The sequence below is a fragment of the Remersonia thermophila genome, chromosome 4 (genome assembly GCF_042764415.1).
Source record: "Remersonia thermophila strain ATCC 22073 chromosome 4, whole genome shotgun sequence".
In the NCBI taxonomy this organism is placed as follows: Eukaryota; Fungi; Ascomycota; class Sordariomycetes; order Sordariales; family Chaetomiaceae; genus Remersonia; species Remersonia thermophila.
The window spans coordinates 1,123,511-1,138,649 of record NC_092220.1 but is presented as its reverse complement, the minus strand read 5'-3'; the positions used below and the strand labels follow the sequence as shown (position 1 = coordinate 1,138,649).

General features: G+C 64.0%; 6 protein-coding genes across 6 annotated transcripts; 4 read left to right on the top strand and 2 right to left on the bottom strand.

Moving 5' to 3' along the window:
* Window positions 1-12: 12 nt before the first annotated feature.
* Window positions 13-2,342, top strand: VTJ83DRAFT_4440 (uncharacterized protein; the record flags this gene model as incomplete). Its single annotated transcript, XM_071010930.1, has 2 exons — window positions 13-236; window positions 314-2,342. The coding sequence occupies 2 exons, from the start codon at window positions 13-15 to the stop codon at window positions 2,340-2,342; spliced, it is 2,253 nt and encodes a 750-aa protein (XP_070865890.1).
* Window positions 2,343-2,880: 538 nt separating this feature from the next.
* VTJ83DRAFT_4439 (uncharacterized protein) lies at window positions 2,881-3,672 on the bottom strand (the record flags this gene model as incomplete). Its single annotated transcript, XM_071010928.1, has 1 exon — window positions 2,881-3,672. One exon carries the CDS (start codon window positions 3,670-3,672, stop codon window positions 2,881-2,883), a length of 792 nt encoding a protein of 263 aa, XP_070865889.1.
* A 748-nt stretch (window positions 3,673-4,420) lies between these two features.
* Window positions 4,421-5,895, top strand: VTJ83DRAFT_4438 (uncharacterized protein; the record flags this gene model as incomplete). The annotated part of the gene is made up of 2 exons (XM_071010927.1): window positions 4,421-4,556; window positions 4,619-5,895. 2 exons carry the CDS (start codon window positions 4,421-4,423, stop codon window positions 5,893-5,895), a joined length of 1,413 nt encoding a protein of 470 aa, XP_070865888.1.
* Window positions 5,896-6,135: 240 nt separating this feature from the next.
* Window positions 6,136-7,125, bottom strand: VTJ83DRAFT_4437 (uncharacterized protein; the record flags this gene model as incomplete). Its single annotated transcript, XM_071010926.1, has 1 exon — window positions 6,136-7,125. The coding sequence occupies one exon, from the start codon at window positions 7,123-7,125 to the stop codon at window positions 6,136-6,138; it is 990 nt and encodes a 329-aa protein (XP_070865887.1).
* An 872-nt stretch (window positions 7,126-7,997) lies between these two features.
* VTJ83DRAFT_4436 (uncharacterized protein) lies at window positions 7,998-12,317 on the top strand (the record flags this gene model as incomplete). Its single annotated transcript, XM_071010925.1, has 1 exon — window positions 7,998-12,317. The coding sequence occupies one exon, from the start codon at window positions 7,998-8,000 to the stop codon at window positions 12,315-12,317; it is 4,320 nt and encodes a 1,439-aa protein (XP_070865886.1).
* Window positions 12,318-14,048: 1,731 nt separating this feature from the next.
* VTJ83DRAFT_4435 (uncharacterized protein) lies at window positions 14,049-15,086 on the top strand (the record flags this gene model as incomplete). Its single annotated transcript, XM_071010924.1, has 3 exons — window positions 14,049-14,098; window positions 14,192-14,500; window positions 14,657-15,086. The coding sequence occupies 3 exons, from the start codon at window positions 14,049-14,051 to the stop codon at window positions 15,084-15,086; spliced, it is 789 nt and encodes a 262-aa protein (XP_070865885.1).
* Window positions 15,087-15,139: the final 53 nt, after the last annotated feature.

Genomic DNA, 15,139 nt, shown 5'->3' with positions numbered 1-15,139 from the left:
CATCGCCGCCCGATGGACCGCTCGACGATCCGAGAACTCGCGGGCCGGTCCCTCGGGGGACCGGTGCCGCTCCGGCTGCCGCAGACCATCGACGAGACGGCCCAACACGACCTCGATACCTGGCACATCCTCCGGCATCTCAACATCGGCGCCGTGGTCGTCTCCGGCGTCAGCCTTCTGATGACCACTTGGACCTTGTACTGGCTCATCAGGATCCGGAGGAACTTTCGTCACGAGTAAGCGATCCTTGCCGTGCCGAGACGGCTCGGCATCGACGATGCGCGTTTGTCGACGCTGACGCGCAGCCCACCAGGTTGATCTTGCTCCTGATACAGAGCGACTTTCTCAAGTCGCTCGTCTTCTTCATCATGCCCATCGCCAACCTCGCGGGGGACGTCATCCAGTCGGACTCGGCCTTCTGCCAGGTCGCCGGCTTCGCCACCGCCGTGGGCATCCAGGCCTCCGACATCGCCGTCTTCCTCATCGCCGTTCACTCCCTCATGTACCTCCTTCGGCCGCGATCCGGCCTGTACCCCTACCGGCACTACGCCTACCTCGTTTACTACCTGCTGCCCGTCGCCACGGCTTCGATCGCCTTCGTCGGCGGCGGCGCGTCCGAGAACCTGGGCCACTACTGCTACTACCGTACCGACGAGCCTTGGGAACGCGAGGCGCTGAGCTGGATCCCCCGTTATGTCGTCTGCATCAGCATCATCGCCATCTACGCCTTCATCTACGTCTACGTCTGGTGGGGCACGGGCGGCTTCGGTCGCGAGCGCTCCGACGCCCTGCACCTGGACCTTTGCCCTTCGCCTCGAAAAGAAAGCCGCGTCAAGCTCCCGTCGATGCCTCCTCGCTTAACGTGCCACGGCCTGATCCCGTCGACGCCGTGCTCCCGGCGCACCTCGGCCACCGACACCGTCACCCACGTCAAGGAGCGAGCACGCGCGGGGAGCCTGCCTCTGAGCGCCGAACGGTCCGGCGCGAGCGGAGGGGGGGCCGCCGCCGCCGCCGCCCCTGCCGTCAGCTTTGGGAATTGGACGGGGTTCGCGCCGCCGCCGGCCGGCACCCCGGGAGGTAACAACGCGTCGGCAGGACCGCCGAGACGGTCGGTCGACTCGGCGCAGGACCCGATCTCTCCTCCGTGCGCCGGCCGGCTTCCCCAGGTGCCGCTGCCAGCGCTGTGCGCACCAACACGGCAGCCGCCCGTCGCCAAGCCTGCGAGCCGCTTCCGGCCGGCCGAGGACGCGGGCCCCCCAACGGCTCCTTCTCCCGGCGGCAGGCGGGTCTCGTTCCAGAGCTCGTCGCCGCTTCAGGACGATGCCCAAGCCGGCCGCCCGAGATTTCTCTCGCTGCCGCTGCTGCCGCCGGTCAAAGAGCGGCGCCCTTTGGCCGCTCCTTCGGCCGCATCCCACACCGGGACCCCCGTGGGCATCGTCGGCCTCCTCCGGACCGCCGAGACCGCCGAGACCGTCACCACCGTGGACACGCGCGCCCCGTCTCTGGCCCTCATCGCCACCGAAACCCAGGAGCCGGAGCAGAACCGCCGCAAAACGCTCCGCCAGCTGTGGTCGCTCTTCATCTACCCGCTCGTGTACATCATCGTCTGGGTCTTCCCCTTCGTCTCCCACATCCTCCGCTACGACAACGCCTACCACCACCTCCCCGCGGCCCCGCCCGCCGCCGTCTACTATCCCGGCAGCCTCGGGGGCGCCGCGCCCTTCTTCGCGCGGGCGCCCCGCTGGCTGCTGGTCACCAACATGGTCGGCTACTGCATCCAGGGCGCCGTCAACTCGGCCGTGTTTTTGCTGCGCGAGAAGCCCTGGCGGCTGGCCGCCGGGCGCACCTTTTTCGAGAGCATCCGCAAGCGGTGGGCGTGGCGGCGGGCGCGCCTCGTCAACGCGCTGCGGACCGTCGGGTTCGCCCTGGGGATCCCCGGGATCGGACCCGGCGAGGACGCCGGCTCGGGCGGGAGGACGCGGGAGGAGGTGCTGCTGGACGGTCGGCTGGCGAGGGAGCGGCGGGCCAACGAGGAGGTGGCGGAGAAGGAGCGGCGGGAACGGCAGCGCGAGCTGGAACGGGCGGCGGCGGCGACGGCGGTGGCAGCCACGGCGGCGGCGTATGATGCCGAGGCGGCGGTGAGGAGCCGCCAGACGTCGGTGGGGACGGGTAGGGAATGGTGGGATGTGTTTGAAGAAGAAGAGGAGGAGGAGGAAGAAGAAGCATGGGAAGAGGAAGAGGAGGAGGTAATACGCCAGAAACAAGATGGCGATGATGGTGATGATGACGATGATGATGATGACGGAGATGATGGTGGGAACCGACGACATGGAAAAGTTTGAAAGGCGAGTGGTTTTGTTCTTTTTTTTTTTTTTTTTTTTTTTCCCGGCGTTTTCTCGCCTTCATCCTTTTCATGAGTTCCGACATGGTCATATGATACCCCCTCAAGCATCATGATGTTCAAAGCATAATTATACATATTACTACTAGTATTCTTACCTACACGGTATTACCTTACCTACACAGTACCTCCTCCGCGGGCTTGGCGTCATTGGGGGAGCATTTCCTTTTCAGGAAAGACATCTCACATACACATACACAGAAAACAAATATGGCATGGGGTAGGAAAAGGATATCATGGAGATGACTATTTAGCATTATTGTAATCATGAAGCGACCTATACGAATGACAGACCATTGACATTGTACGCAAAATGACGTCTAGGAACATGATTAGAACATCTGTTTTGGAGATAATTCCCCCTCGCTCTGATGCAAATGACTCTGACGTACTCTTGGCAGCAAACAATGGAAATCGCCTCCTCTATCCCGCTGATGAAAAAAAAAAAAAAAAAAAAATAAAGGTGTCTGGACGTCGTGTCACGACTGTTGCAAAAACCTCAACATCGCCTTGGCCACCAAGACCCCGTCGTGATGGTCCCCGTTCCTCTGGATGCCGTCGTCGTACACGTCGTCGGGGAAGATGCCCTTGCCCCGGCGCAGGTCGAGGATCTCGCGCATGATGTCGGCCGTGAACTCGGGGTGGCCTTGGACCGTGATGACGCGGCCGGGGATCAGGAAGCCGTGGTTGGGGCACACGTCGGTGGAGGCGAGGAGCTGCGCGCCCTCGGGAAGGCCGAGGACCTGGTCGCGGTGCATCTGCTGGAGGGAGAGGGTGTCGCGATCGGCGCCGGCTTCAGCCGCGGAGGAGCCAAAGAAGACGGACCTGCCCAGCGGCGTCAGGCGGGTCTCGGTGACGCTCACCTCCCAGCCGCGATCGCTCCTCCCGACGGGGGTGCCGAGCGCGCGCGCGATGACCTGGTGGCCGAAGCAGATGCCGACCACCTTGATGCCCCGCGGGTGCTCAAGCGCGGCGCGGACAAAGGCGACCAGGCGCAAGATCCAGGCGTCGTCGTCAAAGGCGTTGTGCTTGGAGCCCGTGATGAGGAGGGCGTCAACGTCGTCCAGGGACGGGTACGCGGGGGAGCCCGGGCGGAGGCGGCCGTCGCAGACGACGTCGTGGCCCGTCAGGACGAGGAGGTCGTCGAGCGGCGCGGGAGCGGCGGCGCGGGAAAAGAGGTGGCGGAAGACGCCGAGGTAGCCGTGGTAGGTTTGGTCGGTGCGAGGGACGGGGGTGTCGGCCTCGAGGACGGCGAGGCGGAGCGGGGGCATGTTTGATAGCGCTGGGGGCCCGGGGGGGAGACGGGAGGAGGAGAAAGAAGGATGGGTGGGAGCGGCAAAAGATGGGTGAGACGAAGAGGTTGGAACAAGACGTAAGGAGCGTGGTTTGGTCTCTTGATGAAGCGAAAGCCACCAAGATAGGATGATGCGAGCAAGAAAGGAGCCCGAGTAAACAAGGATGACGGAGAGGATGACCTAGGCCGTACAGAACGTTACGTTACACGGTCCCCGAGGTACGTGCTTTTCACTAGTCCCATCGGGGCCACAAGACGGGCCATCGGATCCGGAATAGGCAATAATACAATACTGCTTACAAGGCTCCAAGAGCCACGGGCGGGCCAAACGTGACAGGGTCCCGTCCCCGTTTCTCGGCAGCCCCGGCTCCGCCCCGACCGTTTGCCGGCTCCGCCTGGTGGGTACCCATCGAGGTGCCTTGGGGTTGTCCCAACCGAGAGATTCGTTGAATAGCGAAGAGCAAAGGTTGGCAAAGGTTGGATCGGAATCAAGAGCAACGAGCTTGCCATACTGCTATATATGTGCCATGCATGGACATAGCTCAACCCAAGGTACCTAGGTTGTTTGTGGATCCATCCGTCTTGCTTGATTGACGATTAAGCGGGATTCAAGCCCGTGCAAACAAGGCTCGCCGCCCCCCTCCTCCCCACCTCCCACCTGCAACAGCACGCTCACTCGGCGCCCTGGGTCCTGTCCCGCTCTTCTCCCCCCTCTGTTCCTCACCATGAGCACCGTCGGGACGTCGCCCGTCACTCGATCCTCCCTCAAAAGCTTTCTCGCCAAAGCCAAAAATGCCCTCGCATCGCCGGCGTCCCAACGGCCCTCGCCTTTGACTTTTGTCATCGGCAACGAGTCCGCAGGTGGGTGCTCCCCCCCTTCCACGCATCTTCTCTCCTCCTTGGAGGCTCACCACCCTCTCCAGACCTTGACTCGCTCTGCTCTGCCGTCCTGCTCGCCTACCTGCGCACCCACACCCCGCCCCACCACACCCTGCACATCCCCGTCAGCAACCTCCCCCGTCCGGACCTCGCCCTGCGCCCCGAGCTCGGCGCCGTCCTCGGCCCGGCGGGCCTCCGGCCGGACGATCTCATCACGCTTTCGGACCTGCCTCCGCGGGGGGCCCTGAGGCCGCGCGACACGCGCTGGCTGCTGGTCGACCACAACGCCCCGACCGGCGAGCTCGCCGAGCGGTATTTTTCCGGCGCTGCTGCTGCGCCGGGACAGGCGAAGGGCAAGGAGAAGGAGGAGGGTGCCATCGTGGGGTGCATCGACCACCATGACGACGAAGGCGTCGTGCCGCGCCACCTGCCGGCGGGCCAGCCGAGGGTGATTGAGCGCTGCGGGAGCTGCGCGAGCCTGGTGGTGGAGCACTGCCGCGAGGCGTGGGAGGCTCTGGCGCGGGAGGCTCCGGCGCGGGCCGACGGGGCCCGCCTGGCGGTGTGCGACGACGGCACCCCCGCGGCCGAGTGCGACGCGCACCTCGGCCGCCTCGCGCTCGCGCCGATCCTCGTCGACACGGCGGCGCTCGGGGCGCCCGACAGGACCACCGCGGCGGACGTGCGGGCCGCCGAGTGGGTGGAGGCCAAGATGCTGGCGTCGCACGCCGGCGCGGACGGCTCTGCCGGGGCCAACAGCGAAAAGGCCGCATCGCGAGCGGACGGCTACGACCGCGCGGCCTTTTACGCGGCGCTCACGCGCCTCAAGACGTCGCTTCGGGGCCTGTCGTACCGCGACGTCCTCCGCAAGGACTACAAGCGCTGGTCCGAGGGCGCCGACGCGCCCATCGCCGTGGGCATCTCTTCGGTTCCGCGCTCCTTGGCGGACGCCCTCCGCGAAGCCGGCGCCGACGACAAGGAGGATCGCGCGTCGTTCCTCGCCGCGCTGCGCGCCTGGGCCGAGGAGCAGCGGCTCGACGTGGCGGCCGTCATGACCGTCTTTCCGGCCGAGGGAGGCGGCATCGCCAGGGAGCTCTTGGTCTGGGGCGTCAACGGCCGCGGGGCCGGGGTGGTGGGGGAGTTCGCGCGGCGGTTCGGGGCGAGGTTGGGGCTGGAGACATGGGAGGGCGGGGAAATGGACGAAGGCGGGGAGGAGCCGGAGCGCGGCTGGAGGCTGTGCTGGCGGCAGGGGGACGTGAGCTGCAGCAGAAAGCAGGTGGCGCCGATGCTGAGGGAGGCGATGCGGGTGGTGGCAAGGCTGTGAGGGCATGCAATGGCGGACGAGGCAGAAACAGGGCCAGATCACGGATCGGTAGAAGGGCACAGCGAACGGCATGCTTGTGGCTCAAGCTTGGGTATCCCGTGTACAAGCAAGTATGTTACAGTGGTGATACAGGTGGACCGGAGCTAGCATCGAGCCGTCCAAGGCCGCCGGCTCATCGGTAGTCGCCGGTCCAGGACATCTTCAGACGGTTCCACGAGAGCCTCGGCCGGCGTCCGGGCTTTACGGCCTGTCCGAGGAAGCCTCCTCGTCAGGGTCCTGCGAGGCTCTGGCGGCGATGCGGGCGGCCGCCGAGTTCATCTTGGACCGGCTCCTCTGCAGCATGTCGCCCCACAGCGTCTCCAGATCCAAATCCTTCCTCCTCGTCTCCGTCATCAGCTGCACGACGATGGTGTTTCCCGTCTGCGGGACGCCAAAGCCCGTCGGCCGGCCCTCTTCGTCAAAGAACTGCACCTCCTCGTGCTGAGCGCCGACCAGGCCCAGGTTGACGCACACCCAGCCCGTGCTGATGCCGTTGTCGCCGCCCGTGCGCGCCACGCCCGAGCTGCCCAGCAGCTTGGCCTTGCGGGCGATGCGCCGCAGCTTGATCTTGAGCTCGTTGCGCCCCAGCAGGCCGTCGGCGCTGGCCGTGATGCCGCGCCCGCGCAGCCAGCGCACCAGGCGGTCGGCCGACACGTGCAGGTGGCGCTCGCTGCGGGCCGTGCCCAGCACCATGAGCAGCGCCGGGCCGAGGGCCGGCGTGGGCTCCAGGTCGCGCAGGTCCAGGAGCGCCAGGTCGTCCATGCCCAGCTCTTCCGACACGTGCTTGAGCAAGGGCTCCATCAGGCGCGGGGCGCCCTCGGGGATGTCGGGCAAGGGGGCCGGCTCGTGGAGCAGCGTCGGGTGCCGCGGCGCTTCTACCTGCAGATACCACGGCACGTTGGGGTCGGCGGCCGGAGCCGGGGAGGACGGGTCGGCCTTGCTGCTCTCCGGCTCCGAGGGCAGCTGCTCGGTGAGCGCCGGGCTGACGAGCAGGCGGCGGGTAGGCCGGAAGGGGGATGCGGTGGACAAGGCGGCTCTTGAGGACGGGAGGGAGCCGCCTCCTGGCCGCAGCGTGGTCGTTGGCCGCAGAAGGGTTGCCGGAGCGCCGGTGATGCTTCCGATAAAAAGACGCAGCACCGACGAGGTACATGCAGCGCAGCGGCTTGTCCGCAGGGCCGAGAGGGAAACCATGGCAGTTGTGTGGCGATGGGGTGGAACTATGTAGGATACCTCCTGAAGCCAAAGAACAAGAAAAAGAATCTATCGTTGTCTTGAAATTGTTGTTGATCAACCAAGTTCCCAAGGAGTATCCGGTGCAGCGTAGGGAGCGAATGTATAGTTGCAGGGAGCGTTGCCGACGGACTGACTGTATTCTGGTAAGCTTCGAGAGAGGATGAGAGGTGGATGATGTTTCCACCGACGGAGCACGGCTTGTCCTGCTGCAACGTTTTGGTGGTGGGGTCCAAAAGTTTTAGTGGGGCAAGATTGAGAACTGCCAGACTCGACCCCACTTACAGGGATCCGTCCAGAGGTAGCCCCACTTGAAGATAAAACCGTGGCGGCATCAGCCAATCACGCAGGCCAGATACCACCGCCGTGCCCCACCTTGATCGTTTTCTGAAGCCCAGTTTTTTTTCTCCGACTTCCGACTTTTGCTCGATGGGCGACTTCGAGCCTACACAGACCATGTCGAGGCATTCTGCCCTTCCACCCACCAAACCACCAACCACCAACCACCACCACCACCACCACCACAGCAACAACAACAACAACACATCGCGGCATTCCGTAATCCCCCTCCCAATCTCTGCTGTCGAGTGGACCGAGGCTCGCCGTTAGCATCTTGTGCTTGGATCGTTTCCTTTTCTGGTATCCATTCAACCTTGTTTTACTTGTATACTACTACTACTACTACTACCCTTTATACCCTCTAATGATCGAAACACCCTCCTCATCGTGACCGGCCCTGTTCCTCCTCTTCCGCCCCAACTCCCTCTCTCCTCACGCCGCAGGGGCGCCACGTCTGTTCCTTTTCTCCCTAGGTCAGCGCCCCGTTCCTCGCGATGCTCGTTCGCTCGGGCGCTGCGAGGCTGCTGGCCTCGGGTCCCCGGACCCTCTCGCCGTCGACACGTTCCCTTGTCAGCCCCGCCGCCGTCGCCGCCAGGCGCATCACAACCACCGTGGCCGATGCCCGGACGGCCCAGAAGAGGAAATCCTTCCGCGCCCTCGCCGGCTTCGAGCGCAGCCTAGCGACCGCCGTCGACAACGTGCGTCCCGGGGACGACATGCCCTTCGACGGCCTGCCCATCGAGCTCGCCCCGCAGAACCAGCTCGCCGACGCCGACAGCCTACCGCTGTACAAGCTCCGGCCTTTCAACGTCAGCCAGCCCTTGATACCCATCCAGAACCCCTCGTCCAAGTTCGTGTCGGGCAAGATCCGCATGAACAACGCCGGCATTCCCGGCGACGTCGAGGAGATGCTCTCCGTCTTCGAGGCCTGCCTCCACGTCGGCCGTCTTGAGCGTGCCGCCCTCGTCCTCGAGCGTTTCCACCGCCAGAGGAGGCTGGATGACGACCGCCTCATCATGCTGCACGACCGCTATCTTCGCGCCCGCGTCGCCAAGCTCCAGGCCGAGCCCGACCTGGCCGAGGCCGAGGCCATCCACAAGTGGTTCGAGCTCCTCATCTACGACGCCGGCCTTCCCTTCACGCCCACCACCATCGCCTGCATGCTCAAGACGTCCCTCCTCACCTCGGCCGGCCCCGTGTTGGAGCAGCGCCTCAACCGATACATGGGCATGATGCCGCACCTCGACGACGCCGAGGCCTTTGACATGGGCGACGTCCTGACCGACGAAGACCTGACCACCATCGCCGAGATGTGCCCGGCCTACTACCTCTCCGAGGCGCCCGCCCTCCCCGAGGATGCCGAGCCGGCCGCCGAGGAGCTCCCCGCCGATGTGGCCGAGGAGCAAGAGCTGGCCAAGCTCCTGACCGTCACCCCCGAGGTTCTCAGCACGCCGCAAAAGGGCCTCGGCCTCAAGTCGCTCAAGCAAACCCTCTCCCTGTTCTCAGGCCTCCCCGGCGGCCTCGACATCTCCACCCTCCCCTACTCGCAACGCGTCGAGGTCCAGGCGAAGCTGGAACGCGACTCGGTCGACGCCGCCATCTCCCGGTGGCGAGACGAGAACGAGAACCTCAGCCGCATGGGTCTCAACTCCCAGCTCTCTACCCCCACCCTCAGCTCCAAGCTGCACGACTGGCACAAGGCCCTCGAGTCCAAGCTCGTCGAGGAGCAAAAGAAGGTGGAGAAGGCCATCGCCGCGCCCAAGAAGTCGAGCGAGGACCTCGACCGCTGCCTGTGGGGGATCCACCTGCTGCAGTCGCCGCCGCACCGCCTGGCCGCCGTCACCATCCTCAGCGCCATGAGCAACCTCGGCATGCACGGCGCCGACAAGGGAGTCCCCGTGTCGCACATGGTCAACTCGATCGCCAAGATTGCCGAGGAGGATATCCGCGCGCAGGAGCTCGCCAAAAGCTTGCCCAAGTCGAAGAAGGCTCGCAAGCAGCACAGCCCTCGCCAGCTGCTGCGATACCGCGGCTTGGCCCAAAAGGCGCCCGAAGGCGGGGAGCAGGGCCAGGCGGAGGGCGCCGCCGCCACCGCCACCGATGCTGGTGCCGCCGATGCTGCTGTTGCCACCACCGCGAATGCCCCTTCCACCGTTACCATAGACCCAGAAGCGAAGCTGGGGCCGCTCGAGGCTCGCTGGCCCATGTCGATCCGGGCCAAGCTCGGCGCCACCCTCCTCGCCGCGCTGATGGAGACGGCCAAGATCGTGGTGGAGCGCGTCAACCAGGAAACGGGCGAGAAGCTCAAGCAGGTCCAGCCGGCCTTCATGCACACCATGGTGTACAAGCGAGGCAAGAAGCTGGGCGCCGTCGTCCCCAACCGCGCCCTCTTGGACCTCATGAAGCGCGAGCCGAGGGGCGAAACGCTCGCCCGCCATCTGCCCATGGTGTCCGAGCCGCGGCCGTGGTCCAAGTTCGACAAGGGCGGCTTCCTCGTCACGTCGACGCAGCTCATCCGGCTCAAGAACAACGAAAAGGACCAGCGCCTCTACGCCGAGGCCGCCATCGAGCGCGGCGACATGGAGCAGATGATGCGCGCCCTCGACGTGCTCGGCAAGACGGCGTGGCGCATCAACCGGCCCGTCTTCGACGTCATGCTCGAGGCCTGGAACACGGGCGAGGAGTTCGCCAACCTCCCCGCCCTGAACCCCGACCTGCCCCTGCCGCCGGAGCCGGATTCGACCGACGACCCCATGCAGAAGCGCCTGTGGCTGCAGGCCGTCCGGGCCGTCGAGAACGAAAAGTCGGGCATGCACTCGGTGCGCTGCTTCATGAACTTCCAGCTCGAGATTGCCCGCGCCTTCCGGGACCAGACCTTCTACTTCCCCCACAACGTCGACTTCCGCGGCCGCGCGTACCCGATGCCCACCTACCTCAACCACATGGGCGCTGACCACGTGCGCGGCCTGCTCACCTTTGCCAAGGGCCGCCCCCTCGGCGAGCGCGGCCTCATGTGGCTCAAGGTCCACCTGGCCAACGTCTACGGCTTCGACAAGGCGAGCCTCGAGGAGCGCGCAAAGTTTGCCGAGGACAACGTCGACAACATCTTCGACTCGGCCGACAAGCCGCTCGAGGGCCGCCGGTGGTGGCTGCAGGCCGAGGACCCCTGGCAGTGCCTGGCGACGTGCTTCGAGCTCAAGGCGGCCCTGTCGCACCCGAACCCCACCGAGTTCGTCTCGCACCTCCCCGTGCACCAGGACGGCACCTGCAACGGCCTGCAGCACTACGCCGCCCTGGGCGGCGACATGTGGGGCGCCCAGCAGGTCAACCTGCTGCCCGGCGAGCGCCCGGCCGACGTGTACTCGGCCGTGGCCGAGCTGGTCAAGGAGTCGGTGGCCAAGGACGCCGAGGAGGGCCACGAATTTGCCCGCGTGCTTCTGGACAAGATCTCGAGAAAGGTGGTCAAGCAGACCGTCATGACCAACGTGTACGGCGTCACCTTCGCCGGCGCCAAGAAGCAGGTGCTCAAGCAGCTCGACGCCCTGTACCCCGAGCTCGGGCCCGAGACGGGCCTGCCGCCCGCGATCCTGGCCTCGTACATCGCGACCAAGATCTTCAACGCCCTGTCGTCCATGTTCGAGGGCGCCCACGACATCCAGAACTGGCTGGGCGAGATTGGCGGCCGCGTCTGCCGCGCCATGACGCCCGAGCAGATCGAGCGGCTGGCCGCCGAGACGGCCGCCGAGGCGGACGACGGCACCGGCAAGAAGAAAAAGAAGACGTTGGACAAGGACGAGATGGCGACCTACTACCGCAGCACCCTCGTCTGGACGACCCCGCTGCGCATGCCCGTCGTCCAGCCCTATCGCAAGAGCTCCACCAAGCTCATCGCGACGTGCCTGCAAGAGCTGGTGCTGACGATCGCCGACCGCGACGACCCGGTCAACCGCCGCAAGCAGCTGCAGGCGTTCCCGCCCAACTTTATCCACTCGCTCGACGCCAGCCACATGATGCTCTCCGCGCTCGAGTGCGACGCCATCGGCCTCACCTTCGCCGCCGTTCACGACTCGTTCTGGACCCACGCTGCCGACGTCGACGCCATGAACCGCGTTCTTCGCGACGCCTTCATCCGCATCCACCAGGAGGACGTCATCGGCCGCCTCAAGTCCGAGTTCGAGGCCCGCTACCGCGGCGCCCTCTACCGCGCCAAGGTCCACTCCAACAGCGCCATCGGCATCCAGATCATTCAGCTGCGCAAGTCGAGGCACATGTCGGCGCTGGAGGAGCTCTTGGAGGAGCACAAGCGCCAGCAGCTGCTCCACTCGGGCGACCCGGACAAGATCGAGCAGGGCAAGAAGATGATCACGCCGGCCAGCATCTTCGAGTCGTTTGGCTCGCCCGACATCCGGGTTGTCAAGCCCGAGGACCTGATGCCGACGGACGAGGATGCCGACGGCGACGCCGACATGGCCGCCGGCGCTGCCGACGCCTCCTCCGAGCTTGCCGAGGCGGCGCACGAGCAGGCCGAAGACGAGCACGTCATCATGGACCTGGACAAGATGGTCAAGCCCATGTCGCGGAAGGTCCAGGCCGACAAGGAGTCTGAGTCGTACAACAACGCCATCCAAGAGCTCCGCGGCGCAAACTTCTTTGCCATGCAGCTCAACAAGTCGGAGCGCATCATGAAGCGGCAGACGGCCAGGGGAACCAGGGGCGAGATCGAGCTGTGGCTGCCCCTGACGTTCCCGGCGATCCCCAAGAAGGGCGAGTTTGACGTCAGGATGCTCAAGGAGAGCCAGTACTTCTTCTCGTGACTACGATGGCTCTCGTTGCGGCGAGAGGGATGGCCCTTCCTCGATGATGACGATGACGAGGCGGGCGAGTTCTTGATGGACTGATGTCATGATGCTGGGTCTTGTTTGAACCGGGGTTGGAGGGCATTGGGGGGAGGGAAAGGGGGATTTCAAAACCAAAAGCATTCGTCACGGCGTTTTTTTTCTTTTATTTCTGATGGGCAATGTGGCTGGGAGATCATGTTTGGGCATGGCGTTGTGCATCATTCAAGAAAGGGTTTGGTGTGTGTGTGTGTGTGTGTGTAAGTGTGGTTGTATGTGTGTGTGTGTGTCATGTATAGTACATAGAATCCTATCGATGCCTTGGTAGACAGCGTCTAGTGTGAGTGTGTATGGATAGTCTAGTTCAGAGAGTAGAAACGGACCTTGACGACCTATCTCCTCCTACTGCATACAACCGTGGGTTCTCTTGCAGCCATGAGCTCTCTTGTTGACAATGGAAGCGTTGGTTGTGTTGCCCCGTTGGGGTTTCGTTGTTTTGAGCCACACCTTCGAGCCACGACCAACCTCAACCTCGACCGGGCGTGCTGTGCAAGACCACAGCGGCACAATTCTTGGTGCCCGCACCCTCCCCCAGATGCCCCTCCACCATGGTTCCCTAGGGTGCCCAGTCGGACCGGGACATTGTGTAGCAGTGTATGTAGGTCGGTGGTCTCGGTCAATTCAGCCGCCATTCAACGATTCTCCCTTGATAACAGCGGACGGCTTATCGGGGAAACCAGTTGATTCCTTTTGTTTTTCTGTTGGGGCCGGGGCTTGTCGGGCACAAACGCATGCCGTGTCGAGGGACAGAGGGATCAAGTGACACCGGGCATGGCCTATCACGGAACGTCAAACCCCTAGAAAACAGCCGTCTAGTGTGTGCCGTGTAGAGAATTCGTCGAAGGGCGACGTCGGATGCTTTCGAGCTAGACCTATGTGGCGTATCATGGTGGTGTGTATGTCTCGGGCTTTGGCTCGGCGCCTTTGCGGAACCACCAGTCCGCCGCCGCATATGTACGCTCTAGGTCCGATCTATATATGGTAATATCGTAGTCTTGGCCCTTGGTGCGTCTTGATCGACCCGAGCCATGGACTACCGTTTTGGCGGTTGCTGATGCTTATTGACGGTTTCCCCCCTCCCCCCCCCCTCCTCCCTCCTGTGTTTCAAGCCTCTATGGCTTGACCATTTCACCGTCGTCACGGCGAAGAGTTTATTGATTCTTTGACAGGGCCAGGCTGCAGCCACGTAACCTGAGACAGAAATGTTGGATCCTTTACAAGTTCATAGTCGGCAAAAGTGCTATTGGCGAGCGTGGCTGTGACAACGAGCAAACCCGCGGGTTGCCATAGACAATTGGAGACTCCTGGTTTTTAAGGCTTTGCGAGTCAGGTCATCTGCAGGTTGTGCATGAGGGCGGTCTAGTAGAGGAGCTGAGAGAGCGGTACGGGGAGGGGGGCTTCGCAGGGGACGGGAAAACACAACCTAGTTTGGGACGGAGAGCCAGAGAGAGACCCGGAGTTGACAACATATAAGGGGGGCCTCTCAACTCGCCTCTGCTGTTTTGTTTTCTTGTGTCCCTTCAGAGCGTTGTCCAAGAGACATTGACAAGATTCAAACAACCCTCCCAACGCCAGGCCTATTCAAACACTCGTCACCAAGCGTGCAGTCCCTGTCTGGAGAACTTTGGGCTCCTACCTAGTGATCCCAAGATGCAGCTCACGCTCACTACCGGCCTCTTCCTCGGCCTTGCGGCTCTCAGGTGGGCACACCCCCCTTTTCATGGCTAGCTACGCAAGCCGGATCGTCCTAGCTATTCCCTAGGCCAGCAAGGGCTCACCCCATCGTACAATAGCTCCGCTACGCCTGTGGATGACGCCAAAAAGCCCATCACGGACCCGGTTGAGGTCGGCCCCGTCTTCCCAATCACTCGCCTTCCGCCCACCACCCAAATCACCAAAGGCCCGCCCATCACCAACGTGGTGCTGCCGGCCACGTGCTTCGACAAGAAGTACAGGCAATGCTACACCCATACCGTCACCACCACATACACCAAGACGAGGTACACCAAGGACTGCCCCAAGATCCAGTGCCCCCGCCCGACCGAGACCAAGTGGTGCAAGCCGCCGATTGTCGAGACCACCACCGTGAAGGTTCCTTGCGCGTACGTATCATCCGTTCATCTCTCTCCCTCTCTCTCTCTCTCCCCAGCTCCCGCCTTCCCGTCTTCTCTGCCCGTGACGATCGCACGCCCACGCACGAGGACGCGCACGCTAATGAAAACCACCACCGCGTGCGGGCGGGGAACGCCGAGGAGCAGAGACGCCTGCTGCCCCCAGACGCCGACCAAGACGGTCACGTCCGTGCACGAGACCCTCCTGCCGTGTCCCGCGTGCAGCAGCGTCACGCTCGTCGACTGCGACCCCCGGACCGTGACGGCCACGCTCACGACGGGGTGCCCCACCACCAAGACGACGCCGACCACGAAGCCGACCACGAGGCCTACCACGAGGCCTACCACGAAGCCGACGACGACGAGGCCGACCACGAAGCCGACGACGACGAGGCCGACCACGAAGCCGACCACGAAGCCGACCACGAAGCCCACCGTCACCGTGACGTGTTTCACCGTGCCCATCAAGTCGGGGATCCTCGGGTGGGACGTTACGCCCATCACCAGGAGGCCGACCGCCACCTTGAGGCCTGACCCCAGGCCGACCGATGTGCATCCGCCCACTCATCCTCAGTGAGGAACGGAACGGGGGGACGACACGGGCGTGGAAGGCAGTCTTGGACGAGGGTG